The sequence below is a fragment of the Sylvia atricapilla genome, chromosome 1 (assembly GCF_009819655.1).
Source record: "Sylvia atricapilla isolate bSylAtr1 chromosome 1, bSylAtr1.pri, whole genome shotgun sequence".
NCBI lineage: Eukaryota > Metazoa > Chordata > Aves > Passeriformes > Sylviidae > Sylvia > Sylvia atricapilla.
Genome location: NC_089140.1, coordinates 123,961,183 through 123,985,740, shown reverse-complemented (window position 1 = coordinate 123,985,740; position 24,558 = coordinate 123,961,183). Strand labels below are relative to the sequence as shown.

The 24,558-nt window shown below is 39.8% G+C and overlaps 1 protein-coding gene across 1 annotated transcript in view; it reads left to right on the top strand.

Annotated features, from left to right (window-relative positions):
- Positions 1-24,558, top strand: part of TPD52 (tumor protein D52) — a 124,181-nt gene that overhangs the window by 54,511 nt on the left and 45,112 nt on the right. Inside the window, exon 6 of the mRNA XM_066332654.1 lies at positions 5,885-6,066. Coding sequence (XP_066188751.1) covers positions 5,885-6,066 — 182 coding nt within the window. The remainder of the gene's footprint in view (positions 1-5,884; positions 6,067-24,558) is intronic.

Below are 24,558 nucleotides of genomic sequence, written 5' to 3'. Positions count from 1 at the left end.
TTAAAAAATTTGAAGGAAGAAAAAGAGCAGTTATGTGTCACCTTTTCCCTTGGGTAGAAGTATAAGTGGTAGAGACTCAAGGTGGGATGTTTTGCCCAGTGCAGAATTACTTTAGAAGAGGAGACAAAATATCTGTGGCTGCTCGAGGTGTGGAGGGCTGTGCAGGTTTAGTAGGAATGCTGTCTTGGTAGATAATGGCGGTACAGTGGAATGAGCCTGAATATTCAAAGCTTGTTGGGTTTTTAAGAAATGTGGCTTAGGCACACTAGAGGTTTGCTGTATTTTTAGAGTAAGTAAGTAAGAAATGTTAATGTCAGCTCTTATACTTTAAAAATATTTTCCCTAAATTTTTCTTTCCTACTAATATGGAAACCAGAGCTTTTTCTTTGGGAAAGCTCTCAAAATCACTGGTTACTGCTAGGCACAAAGTTGTGAACATGTTCAAAGTTGAAGGTAGAGGAGATACATGAACTTATTTGGTTGAGGGAGTTGTTCAGGCTGAGATGAGTTAAAGGCATGATGCATAAAGTTTGAGTGATTGTATTCTGAGATGAGAATAAGATACATGGAGCTTCTCAATAACAACTCCTCAGCATTAGAACAAATAGTTTGATGTATAAAAAGAAAGCAGCACCTAGAGAAAACGCTTTGAGATGTAATTGCTGGTCTGCTTATATGTTGAAATTTCAGTCACTGTAGTCATATGTCAGTCCACTTGGTGCTCCTCATGAATGTTCAGTGCTGTTTCCTGGGATAACCTCAGTGTCAGGGAAGCTGTGTTGGTGAAAACAAAGCTTGATGGTTATTCATAGAGAACAGTTTCCCTGGGGAAGAGAAGAACCCTGGAGAAATTGGGAAACTCTGTTCTTAGTGCCATAAGCAAAAGGCCTATTGACATGCTCTCTGTGCAAATTGTTACTATAAAGTTCTCAGTTCTCTGTGTTATCATAGATTGATTTTCGGTGCAAGAATTTTAATATTCTTAATCGTTGTCCCCCCACTGGACCTTTCCCTCAAACCACACCTAAACTCCCCACCCACACCAGGGTGCACAAGTACCCCTGTCTGACCCTAAACCCTGACTTTGGCATCGTGCCTTTTGTCCCTTGTTACTGCCTTGATCCAGTTTGGTCTGATACAGTGGACAACTTATTGTTTGTTTTTTTTTGTATTATTAAAATTACTTTTCACACAACGGATCGAAGCTGTCTCTCTCTCCATTTAAGTCTCCATCGGGCCAGAGTGCTGAGGAAACCCAAAGGGGTTCTCATAGTCTGGACTCAGACTCCAGGAAGTTTCAGTTATTCTTCGATAAATTCAGGAGAGTTCTCAAGTTGGCAATGCTTCTTGAGCTGCTTCTGGATGGAAGCCATTAACTGTTGGATGTCAGATTTTGTAGTGTAGTGTCTGAGCTGGTCCTGTTGTCTTCAATGTTTTCTGCATGATGGAATTCTGACTTAAATACAGCTTGTTGCATTCAAGTAAAAAGAAGTAAAAGAGAGAAATTTGGTAAATAAACTGCATTAATCTCTATGAGCTGTTACCCTAATAATGCCTTCAACACTTAAAAAAATCCTGGGATTTAGGTTTATATCTAAGCAACAGCACATACCTCCAGTAGTTAAAAGGTACAGAAAATGAAGGTTTGCTGGGCTAGTAGGTAGTAGAATTTTTTAGGTTGTTTGTTGAAGTAAGTGCCTTATCAATATGTGCTTCTTCAGTGGGTAGCTTAATATATTGGGTTTTGTTTAACATTCTTTATAGCAGGCTCCAGTCATCTTTCCTAAGTAAAATAGTACATGTTGAAAATGATCTCAGGAGGTTATCTGTTCAAACCGTTGTTCCAAGCAGGATAGACTTAGCTGAGGTTGCTTAAGGCCTTTTCCAGTCCCATTTTGGGTATCCAAGCCGTTGGGGCCCTTAGCTATTGATGATTCACACCGATTTATTACTGCAAGGTGGCTTTACCATTTTGTTGTCTCGTGTAATTAATTTTGGACAGAAAGGTCTGTCTAGCTATGGATGATAGTGCTGAGTAAAACCAGTTTGATAGTTACAGAAGTTTGTGTTATTTGCATGCTGCTTGATGGTAATATGTCATTCATCCCTTAATTGTAGCAATCAGATTACCAATCTCCCATCTCTTCTCTTTCATATCTCTCACATTCCAGTGTGCATTCTACTTGCCTTTGCAAGCAGATATAAAGCATGTAGCCTGGGTTTTCAGATGCTTTGCTCAGTGGGTGGGATAGGCCACCCTCCTTGTACAGTCATAGGCTTTGCTCCACAAATATTATGTTGCATTCTTCCATTGGAGTTACTTCTTTTGTTTGGATCTTTGTGGTGTTTAAGTCTATGACTTTTCCCACTCTGTGGTTAATATGTGTCATCTTGGAGAGTTCTGTTGCAGAAAGAGCTGCTGTTTTTTCATTGAACTATGCACGCTGAAAGTGATTGGTGTTCCAAACATTTATGAAAAACCTTTTAAATCCAAAAGTTAGAAGGAAAATTAAACAGATTTGGCATTTAAGAAGGAGGAGGGTAAAAAAAGCCTTTATACTTCAGGTACTCGAAAAGAATGTGTTGTTTGTGCTTTTGAATTTTGTAAAAATCTCCAGTTTTTGCAACTTGACATGTTATCAATGCATCATATATCAAAGCTGTATGGCCAACATTCCTTGAGAATTGGAAAATTGGAGTGCTTAATAAATTGCGTTGCCCTGTTACTGTACAGTCTTACTGTTTTTCTGTAATGCTACTGTGGAGAATCCAGTTAAGGAGATTTAGAAGTTGTAGAGGAAAGCACTCAAGATGTCATTAAATCTCTTTAAGTGTTTGAGATAAATTACTCTTTAATGAGATCTGCTGTAGGTTATGCAGAAGATGGGAGAAAATACTGCATTTTATCTCACCCTGCTTCTAGAATGTCCACAAAAGAGTCCTTGATGGCAGTAACTAATGGCATCTCTTGAGGATTATTGTATACATAAATCAGCTATTTATGCTCTTGAGAAGTTCCTCTCCAGGATGCAGAATAGAGAACACTGCAGACTTGTAGGCCCGTGATAGAATTCTAACAGATTCCCTGTGGCTTCTTGGAAAACTGTCCACAATGAAGGATGGCAAAAAATTTCTTTGTACATTATAATCTGTATTTTACTTTAATCTGTTTCTAGTAAGCAATGAGCACACCTGTCACTGTGTAAAGATAGCATTTGTCTGTTGTGTACAGAGATTATTTCACAGACAAGTTTGCACATGGGAGAATTTTTCATCTGTGTTTTTTTCTTGCTGGGGAAAAAAAAAGAAGAGAGATGTTATTAACTGGAATGGACCATTTTTAGGTGATGAAAACAGGAAATCCATAAAATATTTATGTACTCATCTTCATGAAATACTGTGAGATTTTTTTAGTATAGAGAGCCCTACCGAGTGTGCCATTGTATGAAGGCAGCATGAATGAGGTGAATGCCATTTAGTGAATGTAATTGTTGATTTACTGTCAATTGTATTAATTGCTTATCAAAAAAATCTTGTGTTGCTCATTGTGTTCAGATGTCATTGCTAAGGACATCTATGTAGATAATGTAGGAAAATCTCCTTCAGACCAAACTTAGAAGTTCTCTTGACTCTCTCTGCTAGCTCAGGCTTTCAAATAATCTACATGTAAGAACAGGCAGTTCATTTGATGGTATGGTTCATCTGGTGTGGTGTCTGATTCCACAGGCATTGATTAAATTAGTTCAAACCATAGGTGGACCTCCTCATCTCCTATTGAAGTGTCAAAGCAAAGCTGCTCTTTACGTAAGATCTAAATTTAGCTGCAGAGTTTATGTTTGTTACCCTGCAAATTATAACATCCTACCATTTTGAGTGTTTTTGGTTTTTTATTTGTGAGTTGTGATGATTTTTTTTGTTGTTGTTGTTTTGTTTGTTTGCTTGTTTGTTTTTTTCTTTCGACCGAGTTTCTTATTAGTTTGCCTTGCAGTGAAAAATAATTGAAAATAATCTGGGATGATATGATACTAGTCCTTGTCGTCCTGAATTTGTGTTGCTGCCATATTCTTATCTTTGCCCTTCAGTGGAAGACTTCTGAATTTTGCACTTTTTTGTGCCTTAGTTTCCCTTGAAACAGGTTTTGGTATTTAATATTGATTTGTAATCCCCAGCCCAGAGGGAGTAATTTTGGAGGGGATCTTAATTTTGAAATGTTTACTTCTATCTTATGATTTGTACACTGATTTAAAATTTTCTGCTGTCCCCTTAATTAATATAATAAATCACATTTAAATATGTCCTCTTACTTTTTCCAGCATTTTGCCTCTTTTTCTTGGTGCACTTACAAATGCATCCTGGATAATTAATTTTCATGTATTTGAATTTTGAATGCATAGTGAAATTCAAACAATGCTGTGTTTGGAACCCTATATGATAGTAGCTTTCCCATGTAAGATCCTACTGCTCTCTTCATGGTTTACCATGGCCAGATGCTTTCTTTTTATGGTTTGTGTGCACGTATGCACATGTTGCACATTTTTCAGCCCTTGTCCTTGGGATGCTGCATTTAACAGTTCCTGTTTCTGAAGCAGCAAATGTACCAGGTGTCAGATCTCTAGCTTGGAATTCCCGAGGCTTTGTCCTGTCAGAACAATCTGTGCTGTTTATGTCTTCCAGCAGAGGTGGAATTCAAAACTGTCTCTTGTTTTGACTTCTCTAAGAATAAAAGTACAAGTGGAAAATGATGGCATTATTCTCTGTCCATATAAAATATATATGGATTTTCAGCATCCACTAGAAGCAGTCGGTGAGAAAGTGTGTTGTTGAAGCTGGCAGAGCTCTGAACCTTTAATTTCTTGATTGCTCAGGTTAGTTCTTCTGCTGGTTCCAAAACAGTTTGAAATCTTGCACAAAGTAATTACGATCAATTAATTATACTAAATGTGAAGAAAATTAGTAGGTTCTAATTTTTTAAATCTATTAGCCATCTATAAAATAATTTCCTTAGATTCACTTTCGGGTATGTGTCACTCTCAAAATGCTTCTCCCTTTTCATTTATTCCTAGCAAAGCTTTTTTTACTAATTGCATTTCAAAGGTAACAATCTTAAAAAGTGGTCATACTCTGGATATCAGGGATGGGAGATCGAGTCTCACTTTCACATAACTGGATATTTTCACTCAGCATATGATGGTAAGCCTGTGATGGCTAAGTTTTCTCAGGTTACAGAACAGAGATCTTTCACTCTGTGAAGCATAGCAGGAAGGTTTATGTTCTTGAGTTTTCCCAAAACTCTATGAGAAGAAACTGGCATTTTGTTTATTTAATTACTTTGATTTTGTAGATTGAAAAATGAGAGAAATGATGGTTCAAAAGATTTTTTTTTTTTTAGTCTTAGATCTGTCCTGTGCTTTTGCTGCCTTTGCAAAATGGTTTTATTTTTTAAAATAAAGACTTAATTATTACTCATTATTAAATACTCGAATGAATAGCCACAAGGTGCTAATTCAGGCTTGGTTTTCACTGGGGAGATAACAAAGAGATGACCAGTGTTCTTTTTGGAAATATCTCCTACATTTGAAATGCATTTTTAAATTAACTTACCTAGCCAGTAGTAGAACTGGCTGATATTTTAGGAGATGCACACTGTTACTCTTTTCTATGACTGAGTTAATGAAAGCTTTACCTTTAATGTGTCAAATGTTTGGAGTTGGAGAAAGGTACAAGATGCTTCCTTAGAAGTCTTGCTAAAAATGTGATGAACACGTGGAATCTCTACTTGCTGTTCAGTGAATGAAACCTTTTTGTCTGTTGAAAGTTTAATTTAAATCCTCCTTCAGCAGCATGTTTTGTGATTTTTTTTTTCTTTTTTATTATTCATCTGTAGGATCCTTCAGAGAAATCAGAATCCTTTGCATCCATGCTGAGACGCTCTCCTTTAATTCAGATGGGACCTGCCAAAGATAAAATTGCCATTGGTCAAATATTCCATGTTGTAGAAGATGATCTTTACATTGATTTTGGTGGCAAGTTTCACTGTGTGTGCAAAAGACCAGAAGCTGATGGAAAGTAAGTAATAAACTTATGGTAGGTGATTGACATCTGTGAATGACATCTTGAAATGCTTAGATAAAGGGACTTGAACATCTTCTGGACTGACTTAGGATAGTTTGTGTGAATTCTGGGGTTTAAAGTATGGAAGCTAATGTATTGTGCAGAATAAAAATACGGTCATAAACAGATCTGCATAGCTCATCGTTGTCTGGAATTCAGATTCCTTTACGCATTTGCATTATTGCTGTCTCTATTATTCCAAGTTATGATGAGCAAAGGAAGTTACTGGGTGTTTGATCACTGAAAAAATGGGAAATAGTTGTGAAGTACTGTTTATTAAAATACTTGGGAGTTCTGTGGATGTCGAACTTCAATCCTATGTAAGTAGTCTTCTTAGGCAGTAGCTCTCTCTGCTAAGCATAGATACATGAGGTGATGTACTGGGGAGATCACATGTTATTTGTGCTACTTTTCACAGCAGATGATCAGTGCTAATGTGGTCAAATATTCCATATTGTAGCAGGTGATTTTATACAGATTTTGTTGTCGAGTTTTACTCTGTTCTGAAGTATAACACCTGTGGTGGAACTAGAACAGTTGTGTTGGGGAATACAGTATTTAGAGAACTAAAGAAAGCAATAAATTCTAGTGGAAATAGCATTATATAGAACTTCTAAACTGTCTTTGGCACCTTATAATTATGTATTATTCAAAGATCTCTGGTCTGTTTCATTTGTCTCCAGGTTGCTTTAACATTTTTTTTTTAACACATAGGCAAAACACCATCTTTTTGAATTCATAGCATCTGAATATTTTAGTCCATCTCTTTTCTTTCTGTTTCCCCTAAGAGAGGAGAAGCATCTTTGTTAATCTGCAACATCACTGTTTTTGAAACATTAAATAGGATTCCTGTAATAATCAGTTCTGAAATAGTTGATTTAACAAAAGGAGATGTAACAGAAAAAATCACACGTTTGTGTGCAAGTCTGTTAGAGTATTTTATCAGAGCACTGATAAAAATGATACTTTTATCAGAGTACTGATAATACTGATAAAACTCAGCTTCTTTTTTTGACAGGTCTGTGACTTTCAGAGCAAATGCGTTTGATGTCCCAGGATGAACTGAGTCCTTTATACCCATCCCATTTGGCAGCAGGCAAAGCTTTTCTTGTAGGGATAAAGCCCTTGTTACTGTTTGCATCTCTTGGTAATTCCAAATCGAGATGGGCTTTGCCTTTCCCAGTCCCATTCTTGCACGCCTGAGGAGTGTTTGTATATTAGTCTCAATCTCTGACCATTCGTTTGGTTTCGTGGTCGAGTTCAGACCACCCTGTAGCTGCACCAGCCTTCTGCCAGGCCAGCTCACTCTGCACATTGGGAAAGACCCTTGTGAAGCATTGAGGAGTTTGTCCTTGTAGATCTTTGATGCCTTCTGGGCACCTTTTCATGTCAGAACAGCTTCTCTACCTTGAATAACCTGAAGTCTACTGTCCTGAAGCCTAGATCTGTCTTGTGCCACTTTCCTTTCTCACTTTCCTTGGAAGCTCTCATTGATGGTCTCTGCAGCTGAGACAGATAGCACCTATCACATTCCCAAGCAGTTCTTGTCTGCATGTGTGTAACATGTGCCACAGAAAACCTGTCCTGCTTGGGTTGTCTGGCACCTCTGGTAAGAAAATATCACCAGGACACTTGCTCTGCTCGCTCCCTTCCATGTTTGTTCCTGCTTGAGCACACATCAGGATATTTGAAGTGCCCTGTGACAATCAAGGCCTGCCATCGTGAGGTGGCTTCTGGTTGTTTGAATGAAGCTTCATTCACTCCCTCTTTCTGATCACTCTATGCTCAGCAGACACCCACCATGAGCCTCTGTTGCTCTCCTTTCCAATTGTGGCCCACAGCTCTGAACAGCCTCTTTGCATGATTCATAGCAAGGCTCCATGCTCTCATGTCCCTTTCTCGCTTCCACTGCAACCTCTTTACCTTGACCCCTGTTTGCTTCTGCAGCTCTTCCCAGGTTTGGAGAAGGGGGGGCTTTGTGTTTATCTTCAAATCCCTGACTGCCATTCACTCAGATTGTGAGTGCTGAACCCACCACTTGCTGTTTCCCTGTGTGGTGTTACTATTTTGTCATGGTGCTCTGGAATACTGAAATGGCAAGATAAACAGGGGAAGGGAATGAAAGATCTCTTCCTTAAAAAGCTCATAGACAAACAAGCATCTGTCCACTCCTTCCTTGCTCTCATCCTCAATTAACTTACACCTTTCCTGGTGGTGCATGTTGCAGAGGTATAGGGGAAGAGAAGGTCCAGGAAAGCTCTTGTTGGAGCAGGTGCTTTAGAGTCAGTTGTCCACTAAATGCAGGGAACTGAAGCCTGGGGCTGAGAAGATCTTGGCCAGTTATACTTTTGGCTGCCTTTTATAATGAAAAAAACAAGCAGATCCCTATAAAACTTGTTTATGCTTCCTTCTTACTGCTTTTGAGTGGGAGTGGAGAGATGGAATTTAATAGCCTGGGTATTTTTAATGAAATTAAATTTGGTACTAAAGGCGGTAGTTCCCAAAATAATAGAGACAGCATTTGCAACACTGAGGATGTAGTGGCAGTGGATATAGTAGTGTTGCTACTCTATATTTAAATTACTTAAAGCGTTCATTTGAGATGTAGGTGATTGATTCAAATCCCTTTTCTCCTCAGTTCAGACCAGAAAATGGAATTTTTCTCAGACTATTTAAGTGTTTAAATGCTATTAATTCTCTAAATAAAAATACTTAAATAAGAAAGCAAAAAATATAAATAATTTTTGACAACTTTTCCCAATTCATTTGTGTTTCTGGAATTGGAATTTCTAAAATTTACCTGAAATTACAATAAAATTGCAGTAGCAAGCAATATCTTGCCATTTATGTAAAGAGATGTCTTTTGAGGATATGTGCTTTTGATATTTCCTTGGTCATTTGACTTTTTTCTCACCAGAATTCAACTATTTTTATGATATTATAATACAGTTTTCTTTTTCTTACATGATGTCCCGTGCTCTTTGAAAATGTTAGTTTACTTGAAAAAAATCCAAAAGGTTCTTGAGTATAAAACTTATTCTCTTGGATTGCTCAATCGTGTTATGGTTTCTTGGAATGTCCAGCTAAAAGACCCTGTAGTGCTACCACCATGTGGCCATAAGAAAGGATTTCACCCTAAAGACTGGCTTGGGTAAAAAAGCAACTGAAAAGAAAAGGTGTTCCTCACTTGGAAAATTTGAAGTAGTTAAATAAATATATTTTTCCCTCAATTCTTGTAAAAGAAATTTCAGCTTTTAAAAAAAAAACCAAACCCAAAATGCCAAAAGGAAAATCCCAAAGAAAACACCAGAAACTTTTAGGAAAAGAAACCTTAGAACAGTAATGCAAAATTTAAATTGAATAAGCATTTGAAGAACCTGCTAGCTATTTTTGTTTGGTTTTCACTTTTTATTTTTTTTTTTTTTTTTTTTTTTTTGACACCTGTTTCATAGAATTGCAGAAAATACAGAATTCTACGAAAATGCAGAATTTTGTTATCAGCATTGAGGTATTGAGATTGGAAAGAGTGCATTGGCTTAGTTAGAGATCAAATATATTGTTGGTAAAATCTCACTGAGGTCAGGCAAGGATGCATTTGATTATAAATACAGTATAATTTTGCTATCTGGGGTTTATTTACTGTCAGGAGTATTTATTACCCTTACAATTTCAAGATCTCACATAATATATGCTGTACTTATTAAATATATCCTACAATTAGTAAACACATTTCTTGATACACTCTGACTTAAATGCTTTATTAAATTTGCATTTTATGCCAACAGCACAGCAATTCTGTTAAATATCCAAAGTTTATCCAAATGAGAATAGGTCTAATCTGTAGTAAAGTAAGATTCCTTTTCAGCAATGGGAAGAAAGCATATTTTTTCTGTCTTTTAACATGCAGAGGAATTGAAGTCCTAAACAAGAAAGTGTCTGTCTTACATATCCAAATAAGCAACAATTCAATCCATGGCAAAAAGGTGCTGTTAAAACCTGCTTCTGTCATTATCAGATGGAATTCCTGAGAAGCAGAAAAGTATGGGAAGGGATTGTGCTGACACTGCCTCTTGCATGGTCTGCACCTGTACTGTTAATGGCCAATTCCCATCAAAAGCACAATGGCTTTCAGCAATTTTTTAAAATGTAGGATTGCAGGACCAGCTTCCAAAGAGGATTAAACTGCATCTCTCCATGCCAGTGTAATGAAGCTTTATTTTCAAAGACTGCTGTAACCCTCCAGCAACTCCAGTATTATCAGGCTGTAGGATCAGAAAGACACTTCCTTTATGCTTGACTATGCAGCTGGTGCAGGGATTTCCAGTATATCCTGTGGCAATTTTACTTGACACCTTTTATACTGTGCCTATTTGCCAAACTTAAATAGTGGAGAAGGGAAGAAATCATTTGATGCCGGTTGTGATTTAGAACGTGACAGCTTAATGAGCACCATAAAATATTACCTAATGCCGTTTCTGCAAATTGTATCAAAATATTTACTCTGTTTGAATGACTGCCAGGGTGAATTTTATTTGGGAAACATTTTAAATTCTTCTCTTTTTGTTCTATTTTTAAAGTATTTTATAGATAAGGTCAGGATGGAATCCAATTTAAACTAATCTGATTTCTTAGATTAGGTAATGTGAACAAGGCTGGTTGTTTTCGAGCACATTCATTTTATTAAGACAGTCTTAAATTTGTGTTGAAAATAATAGGGGAAACTGTTTAACAGATCTTGTAAGATTAAAAAAATTTTCTAAAAAAGGAAAAAGAGATGCACGAAGAGAGATGCTCTTCATGGGAAAGGATTTCAATAAGACACTGGTTTAGTTCCAGTTTGTGTATTAAACAGAGTCACCATGTGTTAATCTGGAGGGTAAGTTTGGAGTTATCTATGCTGTTTTGATGCCATGTGAATCTGCATTTTGAGTGAGTGCATCTCAACCAGAATGAGCTGCCTCACACAAAGCACCCTGCTCTCAGTGCAGCAGAGACCCTTGTACAAGGGGCCATGTCAAGTGTCTGATTCAGTCTTTGCTTGTTGAACCCTCCTTTCCCTGACTGTTGTGTATATAATGGTGCAATATTATGAATATAATGAATTATAATAATATGAAAAAGGTTAGAGAGAGATGTTGGAAACATAACTTTCTAACTCTTTCCTTTAAAATACATAATGACTAAACAACTGGCAGAAGGCTGTTATTGATTGAGAGACTCAGCATTCAGCTCCCATTCCCAAGGCCTTTGCTCTTTCTTTGCAAAGGGAATCTCAGGCATCAAATTCATGTTTAACCATGTTTATTCCTTAGAGTATATATTTCTTCCCTGTTCTGTACTGTTGCTGACTGGAGTGGTGCTGGTCTGCCAGCCTGGCACATCCTTTGGCTTTCAAGCTTTGAATGTTAATAGAACAATTACTGGTTTAAAAAAAAAAAAAAAAAAAAAAAAAAAAACCAAAAAAAAAACCAACAACAATTAATGTAATTTATAAAGAAAACATACCTTGCTGTGTAATGGTGGGCTTAGTTGTAAATCTTTGTTTTTACAGTGGTACTTCCTTTTTGCTGTCAGTTGCCACCAAAATAGCTGTTATATGTTACATGTAATTCTCAACAGGAAAGAAGGGAGTTGCTAACCAGCAGTACAAGTGATACCATAAATGATGCTTTTGCAAGTACCATTTTCAAACTTATGCAGATGCAGAAGGAACAGGTAACATGAAAGAGACTGGCAACCTATAAAAATTTAGTGATTTCTTAAAAATTATTTATGTGTGTTGAAGCTACTGATAAAATGCACAGGATGCTGGATTGGTGTGGAAAACCAGTTTTTATTTCTGTGATGATGTCTTGCTTAGAAAAGCAGGTTCACTGAGAAACGTTTTTTTAACTACCAATTTTGGTATATGAGGGGAATGAACACAGTTCTGACAGAATTTTCTCATTCTGTTTAGCTGTTCAAATTATTGTTGTTAGCTCAGTGGCATTCCATCAGTGGTTTCTTCCTTTCCCTACTTCCCTTTTGTTGTAGTTTTCATTCCCAACAGATCAGTCTTTTTCTTACAGGTTTGTCTAGTAGTATTCATACTGTAAAAAAACTCTTACAAGAGGACTGAGAAAATGTGTAAGCACTCTGTCGTGGTTTAAGAACAGCACTCCCAATTTAGTGTCCCCTTGCCCCAAGACTCTCCCCCATCAGATGCCTGTTGCTTGCTCCCCCCTCTTTCCTCCCCTTCCACTTCCTGCTCTGGAATAGAGTTGAGAAAAAGGTGAAAATTAAGGGTTGAGATAAGAACAATTTACTGGAAACAGGAATGAGATGAGAAAACCAACAGTAACAGCAGCAACATTAGTAACAAGAGTGTACAAAAGAGGGTGATTTACATGCAGAGATGCCACTGAGGACGCCATGGCAGTGCTTCCCCCTCCTGCTATGATTTTTCTTAACCAAGGCATGCCCTTTTTTCTGAAATCCAGAATCTGTTATCTCCACCCCTGGCAGTGATGTGAGATAGTGTAGAATAACAACCTAGGCATACTCATGGCTCCAGGCTCTGCTGCCTCACAGCTACTGTGAACATTTTGTCCTGTGTCTGCAAGAAATGCATTTCCTTCCTTCCTTCCTTCCTTCCTTCCTTCCTTCCTTCCTTCCTTCCTTCCTTCCTTCCTTCCTTCCTTCCTTCCTTCCTCCTTCCTTCCTTCCTTCCTTCCTTCCTTCCTTCCTTCCTTCCTTCCTTCCTTCCTTCCTTCCTTCCTTCCTTCCTTCCTTCCTTCCTTCCTTCCTTCCTTCCTTCCTTCCTTCCTTCCTTCCTTCCTTCCTTCCTTCCTTCCTTCCTTCCTTCCTTCCTTCCTTCCTTCCTTCCTTCCTTCCTTCCTTCCTTCCTTCCTTCCTTCCTTCCTTCCTTCCTTCCTTCCTTCCTTCCTTCCTTCCTTCCTTCCTTCCTCCCTCCCTCCCTCCCTCCCTCCCTCCCTCCCTCCCTCCCTCCCTCCCTTCCTTCCTTCCTTCCTTCCTTCCTTCCTTCCTTCCTTCCTTCCCTCCCCCCCTCCCTCCCTCCCTCCCTCCCTCCCTCCCTCCCTCCCTCCCTCCCTCCCTCCCTCCTTCCCTCCTTCCCTCCTTCCTTCCCTCCTTCCCTCCTTCCCTCCTTCCCTCCTTCCCTCCTTCCCTCCTTCCCTCCTTCCCTCCTTCCCTCCTTCCCTCCTTCCCTCCTTCCCTCCTTCCCTCCTTCCTTCCTTCCTTCCTTCCTTCCTTCCTTCCTTCCTTCCTTCCTTCCTTCCTTCCTTCCTTCCTTCCTTCCTTCCTTCCTTCCTTCCCTCCATCTTTTGCTGCTATTGCCTCGTTCATGTGCTCCATTGGTAACTATTTATACCTGATCCAGGCTCTGTATTCTTTTATCTATTCTGCATTATGCAAGTTAGTAGGTCTTTTTTCAGCCTGCATATTATTGCTCAGCTTTTTACCAATACTTTACTACTGAACTAGTAGAATTTGCAGTTCTGTTGTGTGTTTTTAAGCAGTTTCCATGCTTTAGAGGTTGTTGTATATGCAGCAACATATATCTTCATTCTACTACAACCTTTTTGGAAAGTTTTTGAATTAACCTTTGCTCATTTATACGTAATTAAAGCAGAAATTACAAAACTTACTAAAATACCTGGTATTATAATCTTATTTAGTCAACTTGACTACTTACCTGGTCTTTCCCACATAGTTATCTTTATTCTTTTGTCACCAGCTAAGATTTTTTTAGTTGTTTAGTTTTGGAAAGTATTTCTTGCCTATTAAAAAAAAGAAAAGTAGTGACATAAGCAAGCAACTTGCGACAATTTGTAAGTCTATGACAGAGATTTCCTTTGTGCCTATAAGGTCAGTTGGTTTAGATCTATCAGTGCCATGTTGCTGATATTTGCAACACTGAATGGCTATCTGAAATCAAAGCAGTCTTTGTGCTTTTCTGCTCCTTCTTCCAAGTTCTCCTACCTATCAGGTAAGCATCTTCTTATTGGAGGGCAAAATTCCTTTGGATTTTGAAAGACGAACTTAAGACTATGTTACAATTTTTGAATTTTTAAGTAATTATGACGTGTTCAAATTTGCTATATTATAAAATGAAGAGTACACACACACTTTCCTGAATCTCTTCCAGTTTGTATCTTTTAGGGAAAACATAACCAGACAGCCAGTCTCCACATTGGGAAAACCAGTCTCTTTCTGTGATTAAAATTATGAGAATGTCATGTTGAAATTCTCTGTGGACCAAGGTGGTTTTCACTAGTCATCAGCAAACTTGGGTTTTGGCGCTCTGGTCAGCCTTTGGTCTCTAACTATGCCCAAATACCAGGGAGAAATGGTAAGCAGGACTGATGATGTTGTCCTGTTCCCACATACCAACATTGCAACTTAGAAAAGAAGCCTTATTATTTATATTGAAGAGGACTAAATTCAAGGAGGTGGCAGGAGCTGCCTTTTCTACAAAGCTTCCATATAGTGCAATTCACCATCGCTCCGAGCCCAAACAATGCTTGTGGTGCCACTCTGTCTGCTGTCGAACAATTTCAGCTCGCTTTTTTTAAAGCAGGCACGAAGAATAGCTGTGTGATTGCAAACTTGGTCTGTGTGCTGCAGAAAATAACCTCTAACTTATTTATAGCAGCATGCATTTTGGAAATTACAGCATTTTTATCCCCTATGGACACAGCTTATTATTTGCTTGGTTACTTTACAATTGTGACTGTTTTTGCCACCCACTGTATATCATTCTTCAGTGGTTATTTTCAACCACAAATGGAGGTGATGGCTTTGTGTGGTTCTGTAATACACAAGACAGTGCTTCCAAAGTTCCTGGAGCCCAAAGTCTGTAAACATTTTTTTTTTTTTTTTTGGCAACATTATTAGTTTTTCATCCAAGTTAGGTACTTTAGTTAATGCGATGATACCGTGGGACAGGTGCTGGTTTTCAACAGTACAGCTAGTCCATATTAATGAGGCAGCATTTGGTACAGAAAATACAACATAAACCTAGGAATACAGCTTCAGCAGTGCATGAGCCTGCTAATCAATTTTTATCCTTAGCTTTTGCTTCTGTCATTAATTTAAAGTGGCAGAGTTATGAGTTCCAATAACCTTTGGAAGAAAAACCCTCGCAAAACTAGTAGCATTTACTGATAAAAAAAGTTTTGCCAGTTTTGTTTTCCCAGGGCATCATGATAAATGAGAGATAGCATATGCTGTGTAAAATGTTTTGGGAGAACAAAGCAGACCATAGACCATAGGTGGCCTGGAGCTTTTTTGGCAATGTCAAAGTCTGTAAATACTCTTTAAGCTACACTTTTTCTCATATGTGGACGTGCACACATACACGATTGGAGGAAAAAAAAAAGTCTTGGATAACTTACTACTACATTGGAAGGCTTGAGTGTTGTCTTTAGGAGATGAGTAGTTAAACTCTCTCTTTTCCCCTAATCCAGGTGCTAGCTGTCAAGGACTGCAGGAACTAGAATTACAAACTCATGACTTGGCAGAATAATTAAAATTATTTCTAGTATTTTGTTCTGAGATTGATGAGAATAAATGAATTTCTGTGTGCAGGCTACTAGGAATTTTTCCCTCTCACCTTTGAGAATGCCTTGTTGCTAGCACACAATTTCACTTAAATACCTATAGTAAAGTGTAAATAATTTCCTCAATAGCTAGATAAGGCTTACAGAATCTGAGCTAGTCCAGATGCAAAAGATTATGGATTTTATTGGAAACTCTTAAAACACTCCCCAACATGTTTCACTCATCAGTGACTCTGGGTGAAGTGGATGAGGTCAGCTCCTACCAGTTATACAAATGTGGTACTTTTCAGGAGTACAGGCAACTGTACTTGACTGAACCACAGAGCAAGTTGCAGACGTTTCTGGCTTAAAGTCTGGTCAGTTTGACCTGTACCTGTAACAGAGCTAAGGGTTAGATGAAAGAGCAGTCCAGGTTATTGTAGCAGTATAACTGCTTTTATTAGGTTGGGTGGAGCTGTGCGCTAAACCCTCCTGTCAGCATAGTGGGTTGAGCTGCAGTGCTGGGTTGATGCGGCCTTTGATTTCATTTTGGGAGACAAGTTTGGCCTAAACTGGCTCATGTGCTCTGCATGGCAATCCTCTGGGAGGTGTAGACTTGCCCACAGACAGAAGCTATTTAGTTTCTAGGTTGAGAAACTGAATTAATGATGTTTGGGACCAAATGTGAATTATAAGTCTTCATATAACAAAGATCTTACTCAGGAAAATTAATGCTATCATATAACCATGGAGTGGTAATTATTCACCCCTCTGGAACAGTTTCAGTAAGTGAGTCTGAGAAGGGAATTAACACAGCTAGGGAAACACTGCAGGTAATATATATCAACCTCAAGCTCTTAAAAGGCATGAGTCAGGCCTCCCACAAATAATGATTTTAAAGTTGTTTTTATTTTTTTTTTTTATGTCTTTCTGGGTTACTTAGTTTTTGGGTTCACATAGTTTATTTTTTTTAATTTGGCAGATCAGGAATTTTTAATTAACCAACCTTTTTTAAAAATGGTAATTGATCTTCTTCTGTAACTGATAAAATCGTTGATATTAGTAAAGCTGGAGATGTACAGAATTATTTCAGTGGCAATTACTCTCAGTCTGGTAGGTAATATAAAGATTACTCAGGAGGCCAGTAACTAGCCATATACTCCCGGAGTCAGTAATGGTCCTTTTTAACATCTTAATTCATGACCACAGTGATGGGACAAGAATGTACCTTCAGCAAGTTTGCACACACTACAGAACTTGGAGGAGTTGTTTCACAGGGTGGTTGTGCTGCCATCCAGAGTGACCTCAACAGGCTGGAAAAACGGTGTGATGGGAACCTCACTCTTGCTTGTGTTCAGCAAGAGAAGTGTGAAGTCCTTCCCCTGGGAAGGCACAACCCCAGGCACCACTGGGATGCAAAGCAACTTGCCAGAAAACGCCTGTGGGGTCCTGGTGGGCACCCAAGTTGAACACGAGGCAGCAGTGAGCCTTTGTGACAAAGAAACTGAATGGTCTCCTGGCTGCAGATGGACACGCAGATGGCAGGATTCAATCCTTCTCCTCCTCTTAGCCCTGGTGAGTCCAGACCTGGGGTGCTCTGTCCAGTTCTGAGCTCCACAGTTCAAGAGAAAGTGCAGTGAAGGGCCCCTAAGATGCTGAAGGGACTGGAGCATTTCTGTGATGAGGAAAGGTTGAGAGAGCTGGGGCTGTTCAGCCTGGGGAAGGGAAGGCTCAGAGGGATTTAATCAATGTGTAGAAATACCTCAAGTGAGTGGGCAAAAAGGACAGAGCCAGGCTCTTATCAACAATGCCCAGTGACGGGACCAGGGGCTGTGGGCACACAGCAACACACAGGAGGTTCCTTCTGAACATCAGGAAAGAGCTTTTTACTGTGAAGGTGACTGAGCACTGACACAGGTTACCCAGGGAGGTTGTGGAGTCTCTGTTCTTGGAGGTACTTAAAAGCTGTCTCTGGCCATTGATGATTTATTTAGTCACGCATTTTTATTTGAAGTCACTGGTCGGTACAGAGGGATGGTTCAGCACAGGGAGGAGTGGGTGTTTACTGCAGCTTGGAATAGGCCCAAAAGACTGATAAAATTAATTCTGTTACTCCTACACACCAAACCCATGACAGATGCTTTTCTTCCCCTGGTGCTTTCTGTAACTCCTTGTCAGCCTATTGAGATGCTGTTATCCAACCAGGGCACAAAACCAGGTAAATTCCTACAAAGGAAGGTAAGGCTTTTAAGGCTGACTGTTGCCAAACTGAGTAGGGGATTTGGCTGCTTTGCTGCTATTAGGCAGCACAGCAATTCTGAATTAAAAAAATGCGTGGTGTTTAAAGGCAAAAATAAATAACATTTTATTACATGTCTGTTATTTAAGACTAATTTATTCTCCTTTTCTGCTCACTAATATGCTAACAAAATTGACAGTCCTTGCTTCTTGTCTTTCCACATGCAGTTGTGTGGAGCTAGGACAGGAGTAGTAAATGAGTATGATTTTTGTATCCAGTGTTTTGGAGCAAGAAGCAGAGTCAATAGTACTAAAGCAACACTTAGGTTGTAAGTATATGCCCTTACTGAGCAGGGAACATCTGATAATACTGTCCCTGCTGTTGTATATGCTTGATTGACTTTTCTTAAAAAAAGATAGATAGAATGTTCAAGATAGAATTTAAAATTCTAGGCAGGTATTGCTGTTGTGCTGGAAGAACTGCAGTGTAAATAAAGACCCATATATTTAAAAAGAGAAAAGGGGGTTTGAGAAAGTGTTCTAAGAGTATTCAGTAGCTGTTAAAACTTGCCTTAATAGATTTTGGAGCCTGTGTGTGGTCACTGCTGCCATGGCTCTGTCAGCATTTTAGGCACGATAGCAGCCAAACAGGGATGCAGATGTCTTTTCCTTTGTGAACTTGCTGAACATAGCCATGATTTATGGACACTGAAATGTGAAGTATGATGAGAACCAATCATGGAACATTTTTAAAATACAAAACCAAAGCTCTTTTTCTTTCTGTGATAGCTGTCAAGAAAGGCAAATTTTCTGTTTTTCCATCTTAGCATTTTACAATTTCTTCTATTTTTTGCCTAAAGAACTTAAAATCCAGACCCAGCTTGGGTGAGAAATAACAACAGCCCCCTAGTTCTTTAAATACTGAAGGGATTATTCTGAAAAATACTGAAGCTATATTTTGATAATCTGCTTTGAGACTTGGCAGGCTCTGATCACATGGAAAAGCGCACATAATATGGTTATACTGTGTGAGCATGTACCCACTTAACTGAGAAACTGAGATATGACTCTAAAGGCAGATAAATAACCATTGAGTACAACAAAAAATGCCAATCATTTATTAGTGTTTGGTGACTTTTTGTTAGTGAGGTAAGAGGAATAAAGCTTAAGCAATTTTTCTTTGATTTATGATCTTATTAGAAGAAATGAAGGATTATGTACATGTCCTCTGAAACCTCTTTTTCCTCTTTTTCTTTATTTTCAGAGTACTTACCAGGCTTTGCAAAGGTGGTGAGATCTTACTGAATGAGTTTCATGATTCCTATAAAACTATATAAAGCATTTCTTTATGGAAATGCTCAACATGCATGTTTAATCTGTCTGAAATTTTCTGGAAGTAATGGAGTGTTAGTTTAAACATTAAAATTTTAAAAAATTATAATCTGCAACATCAAATCCCTATCAGAGTTTTCAGGTCTTTTACATACATCACAGGGAAATGTAAGTAGCATACGAGTTTAATTTATCTGCAATTTGTACTCATTAACTTCAAGTATTAACACAGAGATCCTAATCTCAGTGGTAATTATAAGTTAATTGCTAATCTGTCCTTCTACTTGGAGAGTTCAGTTACTTCTTTTCCCTTGATTTTATATATTTGAAGTTATCTGAAAGTGATTTAATCTTTCAGATCGAGTAGTGCCTGTGCCACCTTGCTCATCTTTGGGTCCCTGGTGCCGGACCAGTCTATTACCACCTAAGTACTGGATTTTGTTCCCCTTGAAGCCTTTCAAGACTGTTCTTGGCAGCTGCCTTGACAGGGCTGCTGGAGACGAGACTGAAACGCGCTCTGCTTCCTCCAGACACAGCTCAGTAAACAAGCTGTGATCCTCTGCTTGGCAGGAGGCAGAGCTGCTGCTGCTGCCAGCCTGGGAGGGGATGCAGAGCAGCAGTGATGCGTGGCAGCAAATACAATATCCTTTTCTGAGGCTTTGACTTGAATAATGCATTGCTATGATGTGGAGGTTTGTGAAGTACTTGCCTGCTTCTGTGAGATTTATTAAGAGTATGCTTAGCTTGGGCCTGGAGTACACACCAGTGGTGCACGTAGCTAAAACTAAATTATAGTGAGTGAGTGGAAAGGAATAATGTATGGCAAGAGTAGATTATGCTAATGTGCTAAGCAGTGATTTAGGCTTAAAAAACCAAAAATGAAGAAAGGACGTTTGAGGGGATTTATCATAGCATCACAGAATGGTTTGTGTTGGAAGGATCATTAAAGATCATGTAGTTTCAACCCACCCACTATGAGCAGGGACACCTTTCCCTAGATCAGGTTGCTCAGAGCCCCATCCAGCTGGGCCTTGAAGGGATGGGGCATACTTTGAGGGATGGGGCATCCACAGCTTCTCTGGGCAACCTGGTCCACTGTCTCACTGTCCTGTGATTATTTCCGTGACCTTCCTCTGGTCTCAGTCCAACAGGTCCACATCCTTCTTGTGTTTTGGGCTCAAGAGCTGTGTGCAGTACTCCGTGTGGGAGTCTCAGGAGGCAGAGTAGGGGGACAGAATCAGCTCCCTTGCCCTGCTGATCACACTGTGTTTGATGCAGCCTAGAGCACAGGTGGTTTTCTGGGCTGCAGGTGCACACTGCTGGATCATGTTGAGTGTGTTATCCACCAATACTCCCTCCTCAGAGCTGCTCTCAATCCATTTTCGGCCCAGCCTGTACTTGTGCTTGGAATTGCCCTGACCCATGTGCAGACCTTGCACTTGGCCTTGTTGCCTTTGTGTTATTCACATGTGCTTATCTCTCAAGCCTATCAGGGTTTCCCTGGATGGCATCTGGTGTGTTGACTGCATTGCATAGCTTGGTGTTATTGGAAAACTTGCAGAGGGTGCACTCAGTCCCACTACTTTAACCCTCTGTAAACTTCCTTTTTGTGTTTGAGTTTGTCCAGGAGCTCCTTGGTCATGCACTTAGGCCTTCTGGTGTTTTTGCCTAAATTCCTCTTAGTGATCTTTGAGTATTAACCAGCTTTCTTGAGCCCTCCTAGGGCTTCATCCCATGGTCCTTTCCAAGAAGATCCCTGAACAGACCAGTCTGCTCTCCTGAAGTCCAGGGTAGTGAGCTTGCTGTGAGCCCTTCCCACTGCCCTAAGGATCTTGAACTCCACCATTTTGTGGTCACTGCAGCTCAGGCTGCCCTTGAACTTCACATTCCCCACAAGCTCCTCCTTGTTGGTGAGAACAAGGACCGGCACAGCACCTTGGGAATGGTTGGGATTGTTCAGCCTGGAAAAGAGAAGGCTTCAGGTTGACCGAATTGCAGCCTTCCAGTACCTGAAGGGAACTTACAGGAAAGATGGGGCAAGACTATTTTCAAGAGCATGTAGTGACAGGACAACGGGGAATGTATTCAAATTGAAAGAGAGTAGATTTAGATTAGATATCAGGAAAAAATTCTGTGTTGTGGAAGTGGTGAGGCACTGAGGTGGTGGGGCACAAGTGAGGTTGCCCAGGAAAGCTGTGGATGTTCCATGCCTGGAAGCATTCAAGGACAGATTGGATGGGCGTCTGAGCAACCTGGTCTAGTTGAAGGTGTCCCTGCCTACAGTGGCGGGGTGGAACTAGTTGATCTGTAAGGTCCCTTCTAACCCAACTCATTCTATGATTCTATGACCTCTCCTCCTTGGCTCCTCTGTCACTGAAGATGTTGGTTACCATCAACACATTGCAAGAGCCTTCTGCACTGTTTATCCCCTGCTGTGCTGTCCTTCCAACAGGTATTGGGGTGGTTGAAGTCCCCCATGAGGGTCAGGGATTGTGAATGTTGCATCTGCTCGGTTTTCCTGGTCAGGTGACCTGTAGTAGGCTGTAATGTCGCCTCTCTCTGCTGTCGGTTTAATCCTGATCCATAAACTCTTGGTCTGCCCGTCATCCCTTACCATTTAGAATTGATAGAGTTTGTCTCCATTTTCTTCACATCATAGATCAAATTTGAAAGGGCTTTCTCTGAGAATTTCCCATTCGTTATAAGAAAAAAAAAAATCATAATTGATGTTAGTTCTTCTTCTAGCTTTGTTCACAGCCTTTAGATCTATGAACATTTCTGTGGCAAGATATTTAAGGACCCTAATATTAGTTGAAAGGTTAGGATTTTCCTCCTTTAAAGTGAATTAAAAACTATTCAGTAACATCATTGATGAGATCCTTGATAAGATTGCAGGCATACTTTGGCATCAGTACTTTTACATAGCCAGTGCCAGGATACTCAAGTGCAGTCGTATGTCTTATATCTAGTGGGCAGAGCAGGCAGGCCTGCCTTATTTAAATAAGGCTCTACCTAAGTATAAACTCTAGAAATTCTTGAGCTGTTTTAAAATAAAGTATCTGAGGATAAAGTCTTCACATAAAGTCAAAACTTGAAGACTCGCAAAATCTTTCTGACTAGCTCACGCATAAGGAAACTTTCAATTTGTGGGTTCAGTTATTTTTTCTGGCATTAAGCACATCTCTTTTTTTAGTATTCTGGAGCTTTCTTCTGTAGCTGCTTAACATAATAACATTCTAGTATTTTGAGCTTAAAAACTAAAATTGAAAGAGCAGTAGAAAACATGCTATTACCATCTTAGCTATTAGTGATAAAATGAACAATATTCTTTGTGTTCCAGTCAGGGAAATCCAAGGATTTGTTTATTTTAGAATACAATTTTCTTCTTCTCATTTTTTTCCTTATTTTTTTCTTTCTTTTTCCAATTCACAGTCTTAAAACATACTAAATAGTTCTGTTTCACTTCATTATGTATGACTTTATCTGTAGTATAGTCTGCATGAGTTAAAGAGCAATTGCTAAATCTCTTATTAGCTTTATGCTAATCATTCAAAAACCTTAATACTCTTTGCAAGCAAAGATTTCACTCTTTAGAAAAAAGTCTGCAGATTTTGCATATTGTATAGTGAATGGTGTCCCTGCTCACTTCTGGGGGTTTGGACCTAGATAATCTTTAAGGTCCCTTCCGACCCAGGCCATTCTGAATCTGTGATAGGAAGCAGGTGAAGGTAACACTTCTGATGTTGTGCTAGAGGGCTACTTTGGTTTCTTAAAGATGCTCACAGGCATGGTAATGTAAATAATAGAAGTGCCATTTCCATCAAGGGAAAGTTGAAAAAAATCATTATTTGAAGAGTAGCAATAATCTACGTAAAGTGATTTTTTCTCTGCTAATAGATAACTAAGAGGTGCACGTGCAATATCATGGATGTGTTAAATTTCCCCTGACCCATTATTTGCACAATCTAAATGTGTGTGAAATACGGAGGTATAGCTGTGGTTGTCTTGTTACACGTCTCAGTTCCGTTGAGCCTTTGCGGTGGGGATTTAAAATTACAACTCCGTTCTTACCGCCTTTGATGTACCTTTTGAAGGGACATCGGGCTTCTGTAATTCCAAATCCCATGCTCAGTTTTTCGTCTTGGTCGAAGTGGCAGCCTTGAATGGGGCGGCGGTGGGAGGGCAGGGCGGAGGCACGTTGCCGTGCCCCTCAGGGATGCGATGGCCGCGTTGGCAGTGGCGGGCTGTGCGCAGAGCAGCGCCGTGTCACGGCGGCCCGGCGCGGGTCGGGAGCGCTGCGGTGGGAGCCCCGTGACCGGCATCTCCCGGCTCCCCGCCGCAGCCATCCAGCGCGGGGCGGCCACCGCTGGCTGCCGGGGTGAGCGCCCAGCCATTCTTCCGCCTTCACTTCCTCGGCTCTTTAGCCCCCATTGAGCGTGGAACAGTGGCGGGGGACAAAAGCTGTATACACTGTACAAACAGAGCACTAAAGCGGCAGTACACTGACTCATTCTTCGCTCTGTGTGAGAACTGAGGGGGACTCTATTCACCGCCTTTGTGCCGGTGTCTGTCAACAGCGCTGTTTGAGGCCAGCCCCATTGTGCCGGCCAATGTTTCTTATTGACCCGAGTCTGTGCCCGCAATGTTCCCAGGGTCGAAGTTGCGAGCGAGAGAATGTTTGAAAAGGGGTAATCGTGGGCTAAATGCGTTTTGCTGCATTGTCGTCTGACCTATTAAATCTAAACTGCGGTCCGCGTTCATGCAAACAGGTAATTATGTAGTCACAGCTGCGGCCATTGACATCTGGTTACCGCCCCGTGGAAAAAGGGGATGGGGTGCTCGCCTCTCCCTCCAGGCTCTCAATCGCTGAACTTTAATGATATTAACTGGAAATAGAAGGTGGATTAGCAAGACTGACAGGTCAACAAGGTGGATACTTTATCCAAGTAGGCAGAAATAAGTCTGAGTGCAGTTGCTTGGGTATTTCTGGTGCCTTATGCATCAGATTTTTCCCATAGCTACAGGCTTGGCTGAGCTCTAGAATCAGTTATTATTTAAGGGTTTTAGATCAGGAGAATCAGCAAAATACTTCTGTCATCCTGTTGTGCCAAACAGTTCAGCACACAGCCGCATTTATTTATTTATTTATTTACTTACTTGCAAGCAACTTACAGTAGTTCTGGTCCCCATAGAAAGAGTTGCCAGGATTTCCAGATAACAAACCCTCATTATCAATAAACCGGCATTTCAAAATTTAGTGGTAAGTGTACAAGGGTGATAAAACATTCCTGGCCATAAATTATTTTAGGAAACTCTGTTTTCTTCTAATGTACTTTGG